Source organism: Arachis hypogaea, chromosome 18, assembly GCF_003086295.3.
Source record: "Arachis hypogaea cultivar Tifrunner chromosome 18, arahy.Tifrunner.gnm2.J5K5, whole genome shotgun sequence".
In the NCBI taxonomy this organism is placed as follows: Eukaryota; Viridiplantae; Streptophyta; class Magnoliopsida; order Fabales; family Fabaceae; genus Arachis; species Arachis hypogaea.
The window spans coordinates 128,515,585-128,531,778 of NC_092053.1; the positions used below are offsets into that span (position 1 = coordinate 128,515,585).

The window sequence follows — 16,194 nt, forward strand, 5'->3', positions numbered from 1 at the left end:
GGAGAGTCAAGGGAAGACCTAAATAAGAAGCTGGACTTATGGAGAGAAACTTTAGAAGTGTATGGTCTGCGCATAAGCCATAGCAAGACGGAATATATGGAATGTAAGTTCAGTTTGAGAAGGGACAACCCTAATATAGAGGTGAGGATTGGAGAAAACATCCTACGAAAAGTTAAAAATTTTAAGTATCTTGGGTGCATCATACAGGAAAATGGAGATATTGAATAGGATGTAAATTATAGGATCCAAGCAGGTTGGTCAAAATGGCGGAGTGCATCTGGTTTTATATGCGACAAAAAAGTACCTTTAAAACTTAAAGGTAAATTTTATCGCACCGCTATAAGGCCGGCTATGCTTTATGACACGGAGTGTTGGGCGGCCAAAGGGGAGCACGAACATAAGCTAAGTGTGGCAGAGATGAAGATGTTGAGATGGATGAGTGATCATACGTGATTGGATCAAATAAGGAACGAAGATATAAGGGAGAGAGTTGGAGTAGCACTCGTTGTGGAAAAGATGGTTGAATCGCATCTCAGGTGGTTTGGACATGTGAGAAGAAGACCGATAGAACACCCAGTCAGGAGGGTGGATGAGATGGAAGATGGATAAGGAGCGAAAGACAGAGGAAGACCTAAGAAGACCATCCATGAAGTGGTCAAACGAGATTTACATGTAAACAGTCTCTCTGTAGACATAATACATGACAGAGCACAATGACATCATTTGATTCATGTAGCCAACTCCACCTAATGGGACAAGATTTTGTTGTTGTTATTTTTGTTGTAACTTTAAATTGCATTGAAATGGTTTTTTTTTTATTTTTTTTAAATATTTTTGTTAAAAATTCTTCTATAATTATTAGAAAAAAGTTTAAGAGTTAATAATTTTTATTTATATTGGCCAATATTTTTAGTGAATAATCTTGGTCTAGCAGTTTAGTATCTTATTTTTAGTTAATATTTTTAAATATGATTAATTAATTACGAGTCAAAAATAATAAATGGTGTTAGTCTTGTAATACCGTCAGTAAATATTATCCAAGAGAACGAACTTTACTCTATATATTGGTGTATGGTACGTTTCTATGTGGACACTTGTTCCTCTGAAATGGCAAAAAAACTTGTCTTAAGTCAATTATAGTAAACATAATAATAATAATAATAATTCTCTACAACTTTAGTAGATAGATGCATGAAAATGTCAAGTTTGAAAAAGCTAGCTAACTCACCAAATTGTGTTCCTCATATTCGCACCTTTGCACCTAACTTTGTTTCAATTCAAGTACCGCATATACACGTCACTATTATGGAATTTCAAGCACTTTTTTCTTTCTATTCATCATGTAACACAACTACACAAGAACCAAGACTATTATTTGTTGTAGCATGTTAAATATATAAAATATATATTAAAAATAAAATAAATATTATATATAGTAATTGATTTAATAGTTAATTTTTTACGCGTCATATAATTTTTTTTGTTTGTTTTATTATTACTAGCATTTTGCTGGATATTTTGTACCTGTGTTAATGCATATTTTTATATATTAAAGTGTATTTTTTGCATTAAAAAACTGGATTTCATAATAGATGTATAGATTACATTTAAAAAGAAAATTAGGTCACCCCTATATCAATATACTTTTGACTAATTAATTACTATACTAGTTACTAATATTGGTTTAATTTCTACAAAGAAAATAGCTCCTTTTTATGGATATATAAGTTCCTTATTTATATGTGTATCTTTTAAGACAGCGATACCATTCAATAATTCATGAAAATCAGCAATAATTCAATAATTCAAAATAAATGTTGTTAATAAATTTAGGAAAAATTCATGTTCTACCACTATTTTAAATTCATGTGAAATTAATCATTAAAAATTATTAAATAATTTAATATATTTAATCACTACAACATTTTTTGTCTATTGCAACATATATTCAAAACAACACTTTAAAAATGTTGTCTAAAATATATATAGATAACACTTTATACTAGTGACAAAAAAATAGAACTATAACAACATATTTTAAATCAACACACTATAAGTGATGTCTTTGATAAATTAAAAAACACTTATTAAGTGTTGCCCCATTAAATATACAGAAACAACTATTATAAAGTTAATATCTTACTTTTTATAAGAGTTGTCTTTAAATTTATTTTAAACTTTATTTTTTAAGTGTTGTCTAAAGTTTTTAATGCCTCTTCTAAAAAATAAATTTTATCCTTAATACATATTTTAACTTTGATTATCATTTTCTACTAATTTTAAAATAAAACAAATCCAACTTAATAACAAAAAAAATAATAAAATACAAAATTAATTACATTGCACAGGAAAAAGAGAAGACAGAAGGAAAAAATGCACGGTGAGGAGAGAGAGACAGAGAGTGATAAAGAGAAGAAAAGAAAGGGAGAACTGCCATCAAACGAGGAAGAAGAGAAAGAAGGAGAAGAAGATGACGGAGAGAGAAGTTGCCACCGCCACTTTCTTCACCTCCAGCACCGTTTCTGCCTTGCGCTGTTGTTGTTATTTCTACCTTGCGCTGCCAGATTTGCCACTACTGTAATCCCTCTTCTCTGCTCGCCGTCGTCGTGTTTCTCATTACTCGAGCTCACGCCTTGTTCTGCTCTGCTCCGTCGTGTTTTTCTGCTCGCGCCGTTCTGAAACCTTTGCTCTGCTCCGCCGTGGTGTCGTGCTCTATCCTCTCAGGCAAATCAACAACTCTCCGCCGTTCACCTCTTTCACTCAAGCCTCTCGCCTCAGCCTCGATCCTCAGCATCTCTTCCTCCATCGTCGTCGTTGAAGGCTTGTAGATTGATTTTACATACTACTTGATTAATTTAGTTGAATTAATAACAATAGTTCCAGTATACATCTCTCTCTCTCTCCACGCACATCTCTTTCAGTTTAATCGATTGAAGAAGCTCACATAATCCTTTTCTTCTTTTCATTGTTTTTGTAGTTTCGAGCTCGATCATGTCGAAGGACAAAGACTTTACCAATTTGTCGCTCACCTTCAAATACCTCTTAGGTTTGATTTAAATTGTTGTTTCTTTTTTGAGTAATCACAATTTAGCAATGTGATTATAGTTTAATTGTTTCATAATTTTTATAAAATAGTATTGCATTCTTAGGTTTGTATTTTGTTGTTCTGTTTTGTGTTTGGGAGTGCTTAGTTGCCAATCTTTGAACACAGGCATCTTATGGCTCTGTGTTTTCCTATGAAGATTATCAAAGAAGTGTTACTAATGGTGAGCTTCAAAAAAAGATGAATGATGAAAAAAAGATTACAAGGTGTTGCACTTGCTCTATTCTGTTTATTTTTAAGAACATTGTCTTACTCCTCTACACAATCAGTGGTTTGAGTTATCTTCAGTTTATTCATCAATAAAAAGTTTGGAAATATTGATAGTGCACTAATTATATATAACTAATTCACATGAATTAATTTTTATGGGAGAATCGATTTCCCTCTGTTCTTCACAATGCACATTCATGTATGGCATTTTACTAAGCTGATGAAAAGCTTTTTTGTTAGCTGAAACTTCTGCTCTTCTCCGCCATTTTGAAATCTCTGACTTGCACTGCCGTTGCCATTTCTACCTGCGCTGCCGGATCCGCCGCTGCTGTAATCCCTCTTTTCCGCCTTGCGCTGCCTGAGTCGTCTCTGGTTGTCATCGCTGCTCGATGGTTGTCGTCGGCTCGCCAATGCCTTACGTCCTCGCTGCTCTGCCTGAGCTGTCTCTGCTGTAATCCTTACTGCTCACTGCAATCATGTCTTAGGTTAGGGTTTTTTCTCCTCTGTAATCTTAGGAAGCTAATTCTATTCTCAAATTGGGGAAATTGAGGAATGTGTTTAGGATGTATATATGTTCTTTGAGAGGGTCTAGTGTATGTGCTTATTGAATATGCTTTGAGGTTCGAGGCCCAAACATGTTCAGAAACAACTGTATGTACTGTGTATTTTTCCTTTTCTTTCTATTTTCACTTTCATCATCATGATGTGTGTATTTTCTGAGTTTCTTGTGCTGAATTTTCAATGTTTTCCCTAGCTTGTGGTTAGTACGGGCAACCGCAGAAGCTTTCACAGTTGCTGATGCTCCTGCCAAGGTTTTCTTTCTTCTGATGGAAAACACTGAGGAGATTTTTCCATTTTGCGCACAGATCTTCCAGTTCCAGGCTTAGTGGTATTAATTTCTTAAATTCTGAGCTAAGTGATATACATATAGTGGTCTAAGTTTTTTGGCAATTAACTTAATTGAACATAACTTGTATAAAAAATGTATTGCTTTTCTATAACAGTATAGCTTTAAGATAATACTATTATATTGAAGAGATTTTATGCATCTCAATAATAAAAACTAAGCTTCATTGGTATATGTGCAGGTTACTTGTGGTAGCAGCTGAGGTAATCAGTGGATATGTTATCATTTGCCTTCCCTTCTTATATGTTTTAATGTTTGCATTGTACGACCATATGCTCATATGCTCTGGTACCAAGATTTTCTATTTATGATCCTTGATATAGTAATATACTAACTAACTAAATGTCAAGTTTCACCTTTCAGTAATTTGTGGATCACTCATGTGGACAACCCAACGGTGCAAGAGCTCCATCTCCTGCTAATAATCCACTACTAGGATCCTTGCCAAAGGCTGGAGGGTTTCCTCCTCTTGGTGCACATGGGGTGGGCTACTTTACTGATTTGGTTTCGTAGGCATTACATATTGTTATCTTTTGGTTCTTATTTTGGTGCTGGACTATTCTGTGGTTAATGTGTATAGCCTTTTCAACCTACTCTAGCACCTGTGCCAACACCCCTGGCTGGTTGGATGTCAAATCCTACCATTGTAGCACATGCTGCAGTTTCTAGAGGAGCCACTATAGGTCTTGGTATTGCTATAGGTCTTGGTGCACCATCAATCCCTGGTAATACATTTTCTTGCGGCCTGCTATTCTCGAGTTTGTAGTGGTTTTAACATCTAATTGGCTATGGTTCTAAATTTAATCTCTTACTTCTGACAAGTTTCATTGTCTTATTTAAGCTACTTTGAAGGACCCTAGGACCCTTCCAACTAATCCTTCTGTTGACTACCCATCTGGAGATTCAAATCATGTCTCTAAGAGAACAAGACCAATGGGAATGTCGGATGAGGTAATCTGATAACACTTAGGGAAAAAATCACTAGTGGTCTTGTAATTCTTATCTATACAAATTTTTACAACTCACATTTCTGGCATCAACTTTTCATCATGTTGTGCAGGTAAATCTTCCTGTCAATGTGTTGTCAGCCACGTTCCCAGGTCATGGTCATGGCCAGGCTTTTAATGCACCATATGACTTGCCAAAGACTATTATGCGGACTCTGAACCAGGATTCATCTCCTATGAGCATGGACTTCCATCCAGTTCAACAGACTATACTTCTTGGTCTGCTGCCTTTCTAAGACCTTTCAATAGTGTTTTTCACTTGAGTTAATTGTGTGTATTTGATGTTATTGTTCTCAGCTAAACATAAGTTCTTCCTTCTTTTCATCCAATGTATCAGTTGGTACAAATGTTGGGGACATTGCTTTGTGGGAAGTGGGTTCTACGGAGTGGTTGGTCTTGAGGAATTTCAAAGTTTGGGATCTTAGTGCCTGTTCAATGCCATTTCAGGTTCCCCTTTTCTCCTTTATACATGAATTTTTATACCAAGCCCGGCTACTTGTAACTTATAGTTACTGAAATAAAGCTATATATGTGCAATTCAGGCTGCTCTTGTCAAAGATCCAGATGTTTCTATCAACCGTGTGATTTGGAGTCCAGATGGTGCTTTATTCCGTAAGTTGAAAGTTTTTAAATTATTCGTTTATGATATTCTCTAATGTATACTTTCTGAAGTCAACGCAACCAATCATTAATATGACTTTGTTCAACAAACAGGAGTTGCTTACGCAAGGCACATTGTTCAGATATACTCTTATCATGGTGGCGATGAAGTACAGCAGCACCTGGAGGTAGACACAAACATTTGCATGCATACACATTGGATAATTCTATCTTCTTACATTAGATTTTACTTATAACCATTTGCAATGCTTACAAAATTTATTTATTGCTTGTCAAGTATCTGTACCTTTAATTAAGGAGCGAAATTTCATTGATTAGAAGACTCTAAAAGCATGTATGTTATTCTAGTACTATTCCCTAAACCTTTATTATTATTATTTGGAATGGAAAAAACATAGCACTATTCAGAGTTGGAATTAAAAAAAAAAAGGTGGAATTACGAACATAACTTCCCCCCTGATTTTCTATTATTGTTACAGGCTTTTAATGCTTTTGGGGAGTCTTGTGGATCGGTGATTCTGGATGCAGGGGTGAATATTATCTAGCTTTTATTTCTTGATCCTCGTTGAAAACCACCTAGATTTAATGTAACGTGTTTTTAGACTTAGTGGCGAAAATTGTGTTAGGAATTTGTTGTTACTTGATTCCCATTTTATTGTAAATTTTAAAATAATTACACATGTATGAACAAAAAATTTTATTGTAAATTTTATTTTTTTGTATTTTTATTACAAAAGTAATTTTTATTTTTATCAAAAAGGCAATTCTTTTATTAGTTGTATATTTTGAATATTAGACAACACTTGTATGGTTGCATATCTAAAAAAAAAAGTAATACTTGTATAGGTTGCATATCCAAAAGAAAAGGCAACACTTGTATAGGTTGCATATTCAAAAGAAAAGGCAATGCTTTAAAAGGTTGCATATTCAAAACTAATAGGCAACACTTTAAAGTATTGCAAATTCAAACTTATAAGCAACACATAAAATGGTTGAATTTTATTGTAAATAGGCAACATTTTTTAGTAGTGGTCAAAATATGAGAAAAGACAACATTGCAAAAGTGTTGTCTCAAACACACTTTTGAAGTGTTGTTGTTTAATTTTTCAACCAAAGGCAACAGTTACCAAGTGTTGCTCTCAAAAGCGTTGCTTTTGAAACAAAAAAGTGTTGCCTTGATCTAAGGCAACGGCTGCATATGCAACGCCGTCCAAAAACGTTGCCTTAGGTCCAAAAGTGTTGTCATAGAGCAAAAGCAACTTTTTGTCAGTCTTTAGGCAACACTTTTTAAATGTTGCCTCAACCTGAAAATGTTGTAGTGAATTAAATTATCAGTTAACTATTTTCTGCTATCAATTTTATAGGAAGTAAGTTTTCATCATATTTTAAAATAATTTTTTTATTTGTGCTTGCGGATATTGCAGAAATTTGACTCTTCACGAAAAATTACTAAATTTTAAAGATAAAAATATGTAATTTTTTTAATCATATTTGTAAATAATCGCATCAAAATTTAATTTCTAAAGTATTTTTGAAAATATATATTTAATATTGGATATTTTAACACATTTTAAAATTATTTAAAAATATTTTTGTCGATAACAAAATTTAAATGTATTTTTAGTAATTTATCCTTTAATTTTTTACTAATAAGATTTTTTGAGTGGAATGATGATGAAAAAAGAAAAAAACATTGTTAGGTTATAAATATAATAAAAGAGATGACGTTTAAGATGGCTATGGTATAATGTCTATGAAATTGATGACTACATTTCTATAATAAATCTGAGATGAACATAAATGATAGACACGTTAGTGCTATAGAAAATTCCTTATACGAAACAACAAGTGGTACTCAAAATTAAATGGCAGGCATGTCTTAAATATTTAAGTAAAAAACATGTGCGTGAATTATGATAAAATCTCCATAGACTAAATATTAATATTGGTGTTTGAAATTATTCGGGCTTTAAATTGTTTTTAAAGTTTTAGTTTAGTAGTTAATTTAGTTAATTTAATCTCTAAAATTAACATCTGTTATTTAAATTAAATTTTTTAGTATTTTTTATTAAAGATGTGCTGACATAGCGTACTAACGTAGATCATCAGTGATATCATGTGTTAGTATGAGATGAAATATTCTTTTTATTTATTTTTCTTTAAAATAGAACATTTTAACTAAAGAAATATTAAAAAAAAGTAATTGTAATTTATTATCATTAATGAATTCTATTTCTTATCAAAATTTTCTAATTTCTATTTATTTGATTTTTCAAATTAATTTATGCACTACAAAAAATTATCAAAATAGCGACCGAAAAAATTAGTTGCTAATAGCGATTGATTTAGCGACTGATATAGAATTTTTAGGACCAAAAAAATTTTTGTCGCTAAATTACATTCAGTGACCGATTTAGTTACTAATTTTAGATTTTCAAACCAGGCATCAGCGACCGATTTAATTACTGATTTTATCAGCGATCGATTCTCTCAATGACCAATTTAGCGACAAAAAAAGTTGTCGCTATTTAGCGACCGATTTTATTAGCAATCGATTTAGCCATCAATATCATTTAGTACTAATTTGGTGGCAATGATAGAAAATCGGTCGCTACCGACCAAAATTGGTCGCTATTTTTAAATTAATGACCAAGGTTTTAGTGACCATCAGAATCAGTCACTATTCTAATAATTTTTTATAGTGATGTAAGTTAATATATATTTTTTGTACATATACCAACAAAATTATAACTACTTCTACTTTAATTATTGTTTTCAACGACCATATATCATATATTTCGTTTTCTATTAAAAATGCTCATTACATTTTTTAAAACTTATGTAGTTATAATTTGCATTTGTTTGGTTGAGTTTTTAAAAAATATTTTTTTGATTTATTTTTTTAAATATTTTTTAAAAATATAAAAATAATTTTATATTTAAATATTTTATATAAATAGATCATTTTATCTATTAATTATGTTTAAGTATAATAATATTAAAATATATTTTTATTTATTTATTATGTAAAAAATATTTATTTTTTAAGTATAAAGATCTTTTTAAAAGAGATGTAAATTATAGCTTATAAAAAAATTATTTTTTAGTATATTTATTTTTACCATTAAAAATTTATCAAACATACTAAAAAATAAAATAAAAAAATAATTTTTTAACAATTTAATTACACCTAAACAAACTCTTTATATAAAAGGCATATTAATTTATTTTATCTATTATAAATTATAATTAGAGAAATACTAAAAGACTATAAGAATTTTTTATTTTTAGTCATTACTTAACTATCAACTCAATTCATTTAGTATATAGTTTTTTTAGTCTAGTAATTTATTTTTTGATTTCTTACGGTATCTCCCAGTTCGACGAGGTAAAGATTAGTCCGCCATGATACTGAACTCCATTTAAGGGTTTACTATTAGCCAATAAATTATTGCATGCACAAAATAAAATTCTTTTAGTCTAATAATTCAATAATATACTTTATTCCATGTTTTTAAATATTAATAACTAATTAATAAATAAAAATAATAAATTTTGATTACCCTTTATCATTCCTCTTATAATTTTATACCCTGTATGGCACGGAATTTTAAAACTTGTTCCATACTTATATAGTTATATATATTAAGGGTATCTATTATAGAAGTTATAACATAGAATCCGATCCTCAAAAAAATCAAGGATGTCTAATACTAACACTTCAGTACTTGATTGCTTCAAACCTGATGCAAAATTCAACACGCGTGATCGGAACACTGCAAATTATCATCCTAGTATTTGGAAGGATCATTTCCTTCAATATGCTTCACAATCCATGGTATGTATATATATATATTGGTAGCTATAGATAGTGATTATGGTATTTTAAAATTTACATATATTTATACACATATATATAAGCATTTAGGTATATATATCTTTTATTTTATTATTTTGTTTCTTTATTAAGACTTTCAACACATGGATACAATGCAGGAATTTGATGATGAAACGAAGGCACAAATTGAAAAACTGAAGAAAGAAGTAGTCAAAATGCTTATTGATATCTCTAAACCCATTGAAGAAATAGTTAACTTGATTGATTTAATATGTCATTTGGGGATTCATTATCACTTTGAAAGCGAGATTGATGAAGTGCTGCAACAAATTCACAAGAATTATACAAAAAAAGGAGAAATAATAATTGTTGATGATAACCTTCGCTTACTTGCTTTGCTTTTTAGGTTATTAAGGCAACAAGGATATCACGTTTCACCAAGTATATACCTTTTTCCTATTCTTTTTAGCTTATTTTTATATTTTGGCTTTAAATAATAACCTTAGTTTAATTTTTGTACAATATCTAGATGTGTTCAACAAATACAAGGATGAGAATGGAAATTTCAGTGAAAAACTTGTGAAGGATGTGGAGGGATTGGTAGAGTTGTATGAAGCATGTCATCTCAGAATTCATGGAGAAGAAATATTAGATGAAGCTTATGCATTCGCTTCCACTAAACTTAAATCCATTGCGACCCAATTGAAGCCTTCACTTGCAGCACAAGTCAATTATAGTTTAAAGCAATCTTTACACCGAGGTTTGCCGAGATTGGAGGCACGCCGTTTTATTTCAATATATGAAGAAGATCCAACCCATAATCAAATTCTACTCACTCTTGCAAAATTAGACTTTAATTTCCTACAAAACTTGCATCGAAAAGAAGTTGGCAACATTTGCAAGTAAGCTCTTTAATTTTAACCACAAAATCATCCTACTAGGTTAAATAAGTTTCAAATTCATCATTTTAGTTAAATGTTTATATTGTTCCACAAAAGTTTAAAATGTTTAGTTTCGGTATATATATATTGAGAATTAGACTGTTATTTTTTTTTTTAATGTTTATGTTATAGTAGGTTAATTGCTGATATATTTATAAAAAATATTAGAGAATTACTAAAATTTATTATTTTTTATTATTAATATTTAAAAAAAGATTAAAATATGTTATTAAATTATTAAATTAAAAAAATTAGATTAATAACTAAAAATAATAGTGAATAATAATAAATTTTTATAGTCCCGTAACCTTTTTTATATTTTATTAGTTATGTTAGCTGTGTTTTAATTTCTGTGCTAATATACATTGTCACGTCAAATTAATGAAAATAAACAACACAAAGAAAAACAAAAAATTATTACAAGATAAAAATAAGAAAAAATTATTGAAAGAAATCCAAACAAAAAAAATATATATTTTGTAAAAAGATTTTTTTTCCTCAATAATTTTGTATTATTATTGCTAGACCTCTAAATAGGGCCAGGAGGGACCTCATCGCCTAATTAAGCATACCTTGTGCACCTTGCATCAATAAGATAAACGTGGGAAAACAACAAAACTAAAACAGTCAACAATAATTTAATACATATTTAAGTTAACAAAAGTCTGATGTGCACAAAAAAATTAACTAACAAATTAGTTATTATATCTTTATGTATAAATATATATTATTGTATAATTTATTTTTAATATATATTTTATATTTTAATATATATTCTATCATTCTATGTATGTGATTAATTTGGTGTTTAATTTTTAATATACACATAAAATAATTAATTAGATAATTACATTTTGAATTTTAAATACATAATGTTTGAATTTTGGAGGTTCATTTTTTTTGCTAATTATTAAATAAATAATTTTTATTCTCTCTTAAGTAGTCTACTTAATTAACCGAATTAATCACATCAATCACTAAATTATTTATTTACTAAACACACCATAATTATATTGTTTTCCAAGAATGCTTCTTGTTCTTATTGTCATTGTTATTGTGTTTTTGTTCTTTAATTTTAGGTGGTGGAAGAAGCTTGACGTTGCTGCAAATTTTCCATATGCTCGAGATAGAATTGTGGAATGTTGTAATTGGGTTCTAGCGGTTTATTTTGAGCCCCAATATTCTCAAGCTAGAAAAATATTGACAAAATTATTGGCTCTTACATCAATTATTGATGATACATACGATGCTTATGGAACTATAGATGAACTAAAACTTTTCACTGAGGCAATTGAAAGGTTGGTAAAAAATTATAAATAGACAATATTTTTTGTTATGCTAGGTAGTCAACCTAATATTTTATACTCTAACTTTAAATAAAATTAATTATATTATCAATTTTTCTATTTTCATTAGATTCTCACTCTTTTTTGAGTTTTTTTCTCTCTCTCTCATAACTCTTTCATTTATTAACAGAGTTAATGCAATTAATTAATTTCATTAGTTTGTTATCAATTTAAATCGATTTTGGATTTTCTTCTTTTTATTAATTTCAAAATTCTTAAAAAATCTATTGAGGTTGCAACTCCATTTGTGCATTTGTGCATTTTTCCAACCATTTGTGCATTTTTCCAAAATTTTTCTAATTTTTTCTAAAGAGCTAAAGTAAAAAACCATACAACATAGTCAACAACCAAAACCTTTATTTCTTCGTATCTGAAATTCTTAAGAAAAATATCATGCCTTTCTTAGTTTTAAGATTTGAAATTTAATTTGGAATTAATGGTCAGGAGATTTGTGATATTATTGCATTGGTACCAAATTAAACTTTTTAAGTTGTTTCATTCTAGGTGGGATATTGGCTGTTTGAATAATCTTCCAAAATACATGAAATTAATTTATGTGTCTCTCCTCAAGATTTTTGAAGAAGCCGAACGAGAACTTGAGAAGCAAGGAAGAGTACATTGCATTAAATATGCCATAAAAGAAGTAAGATTCTCTTTTGACCATTTTACAATATGTTATTTTTGTTATTTTGGTTGTTTACAGTATCTTTCACATAAGAAGGGATATAAATATACAACACTTACTTAAATAAACGAGTGAGTTGATGAAACTAATCTAAATTGATTTCGATAATATTTTACTTGTTTTGTTGTTAACCTTATTCAATTTGAAAATAGAGTGCATCCAACATGTAAATTAATGGTAAATTAGTCTAAATACTTCATGTTTGTTTCTTTGGTTGGCGTGTATATCCTTAATAAAATTAATTGAATTCATCACATTACAATTGTTTCGAGACTTATCTAGAACTACAGTAATTTGAATTTGAACGTGAGATCTAAGATGTTTTTAGGTAAAAAATTCGATATCTTCGCCTGAATTTTTTGTGAGGAGATATGAAGTGATTCTGTAAGGAACTTTAATACTTATAAGTTAGTAAGGATTTTAGATAGTTTTTTAGTATATTAGGTAGCGTTTGGTGGAGAGACAGAGACGGAAAGACTGAGACTGAGAGATAGAGACTAAGAGACAGGGATCGAAATAAATCTCAGTATTCTATTTGGTGCAAAATGGGATACAGGAATTGAAATAAGAATGAAACTCTAATTTAATTTGCACAAAGGGTAAAATTGGAATTAATTAATTAAAATGAAAGTATTTTAGGTATAAAATGTTATTAAAATTTCAGTTTCAATCTCTAAAAATTTCAGTCCCCTGTGTCCCTACTTTTTGGAGGTACTGAAATACTGAAATTTTAGAGATAGAGACAAAAATTTTATTATCAGTCTCTAAATTAACAAACATGATACTGAGTCTCAATCTCTCAGTCTTTGTCTCAGTACTTCAAAACAAACGCTACCTTAGAGTTAAAAAATACCCAAGACAGAAGAGATATTTATATAAATATATAATGGTCACTCTTGTAACTTTCCCTCTTATTCTAGTAGGTAGTTATTTTTCCTTTTATCTAGGGATTGCTATGACTCCACATATATATATATATATATATATATATATATATATATATATATATATATATATATATATATAAAGTCAAACACATAGTCATTGTAGAATTGAATTTTATCTTACTTTAGACCTAACTTTTAGTTTTAGGCTAGGGTATGAACAATAATATTTTAAATACATTATTATCAATAATGATTTTGTTATATAATATGTGTTGAATGGCAGTTTCAGAAGACAATTCAGGCCTACATGACGGAGATCAAATGGTTGAATAACAAGTATATACCAATAATGACAGAATACATCAAAACATCAACAATAACATCTGGTTATCCGATGCTAATAACAGTTTCTTACATTGGCATGAAAGATATGGCCACAGAAGACATCTTCAAATGGGTAACAAGTAAACCCAAAATTGTTACAGCTTCCACAATTATTTGCAGGTCCATGGATGACATTGTCTCTAATGAGGTATATACAAACTCAACACAAAAGTTTAACTACCATACTAAATATATATACAAAAATTAGCCACTAAATTAAATAATACTAGAAAGATAATAATCAAAATTATTTTATATAATTTAACATTTAAAATTTTATATATACATGTAACATTTATAATTATATGTTTATTATATTTAAAATTATCCATTTATTTTAACAATAATTAAAGAATGTAAAATAATAAGAAAATTTTGGCTATTTTAAACTGATTTTTATTATTTTTTAAATATTTTTGTTACACAAAAATACATAGTGCTCATTTTTGTGGGCACATCGCTTTTTTAAAAGTTCAATTCACATTATAATTAAATTTTAATGAGTAATTTATTTTTTGAATGTTTTTCCTTATTCTTTAGTTATGTAAAAATTATTTTAAAAACTAAATCTCATAATATTATACAGCTTGAACAGAAAAGAGAACATATTGTCTCATATTTAGAATGCTATATGAGAGAATGTGATATATCTAAAGAAGAAGCCATTCAAGAATTGCAAAAAGGAGTTACAGATGCTTGGAAGGATATAAATGAGGAATGCCTCAAGCCAACAGAAGTTCCAAGGCCGTTTCTAATGAATATTCTCAACCTGGCACGGTTTATGGATGTGATGTACAAAGATGAAGATTGTTACACTCATGCTGAAGGAAAAATGAAGAAATGCATCGAAGCTTTGCTTGTGGATCCGGTGCCAATAACATGAGAAGGAAGGATATGAAACCTCTTATGCCTAAGCAAAATATAATCTAATAAAATTAGAGGAGAATTTTCTTATTTAACATATGAGAAAGTAAAGAGGAATAACGTTTTTTTTAACAATATAAATAATAGATTAAAAAAATAATTTTAATTTTAAAATTTAAATTTTGAATTAATTAAATATAATATGATTAATAGGCCTTAAATACAATCAGTTGTTCACGTTATTTGTATTTCTCATTATTTACTTAGTAGGATTGTTAATATATTATCCTTTGAATTATCTAGCTATTTACCCTTATTGTAATAATAAAATTTACAATCTTTATTGTTTATGAAATGCTATAATATAACACTTAATTATTGTAAAAAATACTAAAAAATCATTAAAATTTATATTTTTTGTTATTATTTTTAGTTATTATTTTAATTTTTTTAATTTTGTAATTTAATAATATATATTTTAGTCTACACTTTTAAATATTAATGACTAATTAATAACTAAAAACAATAAACTCTTATTATCATATAGAATTTTTCGTTATTGTGTAATTGGTCCATTATCTATGTGTCGAAATCTTCTGCCTCACTAGTTACTACTTTGTCAATAAAACAAAAAAAGAGAGCAATCTCTAACAAAATTAAGATTAGACATTTTGGCCGTAATGAATTTTTATTTTTTATAAGTTTTTGTGTTATCATGAAATAAAATGGTCTCTTTGTTATTTTGAGTGGATTAATTTGTTTTATAATAAATTTTTTGGAGATTTAATTGTCTAATAATAAAATTTGTTAAAAACTTATTTATTTATACTTGAAATTGATTTTGATTAAAAATGAAAGAAAGACTAGTTTAATAATTCTTGAAAATTTTTAGTGAATAAAAAATTATTGAAAAAATTAAACTTCTTATCCAATGGACTAAGGCTGACTTTGATAAAATATTTTGAAAAAATTATAAAACATACAAACTCCTCATTTAACATTTGATAAATAAAAAATACTATATATTTGTACTTTTAAAAGATAAAAATACTTTTGAAAGCATCTATTTATACTCTAACTCAAAGATATAGCCAAGTCCAAAAATGTAGCTCACTCAAGAGATTCAACTACTATCCCTATCCGACCTCTAGAGGTCGGGCACGACCACGACAGTTCAGCCTATTTATGTGAATAAATAATTAACTCCTAAAATATCTCTCACTTATCTAAAAGGGAGATCTCAACAACTTTCCTAAAAAAAGGAACAATTATCCATCATTAAAGGTTGAACTACTCTAAAAGGTGATTATCTTTTCTACTATAAATAATATACTAATATCCTCAGGTATATTTAGAATCCAATCTACTAAAAACCTGTTTTAAACCCTTGCTAATTTAAGC

At 28.9% G+C, this 16,194-nt stretch overlaps 2 protein-coding genes across 13 annotated transcripts; both read left to right on the forward strand.

Moving 5' to 3' along the window:
• The first annotated feature begins 2,347 nt into the window (after positions 1-2,347).
• On the forward strand, positions 2,348-6,607 carry LOC112770652 (topless-related protein 1). Of its 12 annotated transcripts, none has more exons than XM_072224509.1 (14): positions 2,348-2,820; positions 2,978-3,046; positions 3,212-3,309; positions 3,554-3,798; positions 4,068-4,202; positions 4,402-4,423; positions 4,571-4,703; positions 4,801-4,945; positions 5,062-5,171; positions 5,281-5,446; positions 5,565-5,674; positions 5,770-5,839; positions 5,942-6,015; positions 6,328-6,607. In XM_072224509.1, exons 8-14 carry the CDS (start codon positions 4,849-4,851, stop codon positions 6,391-6,393), a joined length of 693 nt encoding a protein of 230 aa, XP_072080610.1. In that variant the 5' UTR covers positions 2,348-2,820; positions 2,978-3,046; positions 3,212-3,309; positions 3,554-3,798; positions 4,068-4,202; positions 4,402-4,423; positions 4,571-4,703; positions 4,801-4,848; the 3' UTR covers positions 6,394-6,607. The 12 variants fall into 12 exon arrangements, with proteins under 12 accessions (XP_072080610.1, XP_072080607.1, XP_072080612.1 ...); XM_072224506.1 differs by having other exon boundaries at positions 4,584-4,703; XM_072224511.1 differs by having other exon boundaries at positions 4,584-4,703; positions 4,820-4,945.
• Positions 6,608-9,546: 2,939 nt separating this feature from the next.
• LOC112770513 (probable terpene synthase 2) lies at positions 9,547-14,827 on the forward strand. The gene is made up of 7 exons (XM_025814858.2): positions 9,547-9,686; positions 9,845-10,127; positions 10,216-10,588; positions 11,707-11,925; positions 12,478-12,586; positions 13,829-14,077; positions 14,516-14,827. Exons 1-7 carry the CDS (start codon positions 9,552-9,554, stop codon positions 14,810-14,812), a joined length of 1,665 nt encoding a protein of 554 aa, XP_025670643.1. The 5' UTR covers positions 9,547-9,551; the 3' UTR covers positions 14,813-14,827.
• Positions 14,828-16,194: the final 1,367 nt, after the last annotated feature.

Excerpts from the sequence above, each read along its gene's own strand:
- LOC112770652 (XM_072224509.1), top strand. The coding sequence starts at position 4,849 with ATGTCAAATCCTACCATTGTAGCACATGCTGCAGTTTCTAGAGGAGCC. Across the intron at positions 5,447-5,564 it reads TCAACAGACTATACTTCTTG|TTGGTACAAATGTTGGGGAC; the intron begins GTCTGCTGCCTT and ends CCAATGTATCAG. Across the intron at positions 5,840-5,941 it reads TCCAGATGGTGCTTTATTCC|GAGTTGCTTACGCAAGGCAC; the intron begins GTAAGTTGAAAG and ends TTCAACAAACAG.
- LOC112770513 (XM_025814858.2), top strand. The coding sequence starts at position 9,552 with ATGTCTAATACTAACACTTCAGTACTTGATTGCTTCAAACCTGATGCA. Across the intron at positions 9,687-9,844 it reads AATATGCTTCACAATCCATG|GAATTTGATGATGAAACGAA; the intron begins GTATGTATATAT and ends GATACAATGCAG. Across the intron at positions 12,587-13,828 it reads AACTTGAGAAGCAAGGAAGA|TTTCAGAAGACAATTCAGGC; the intron begins GTACATTGCATT and ends GTTGAATGGCAG.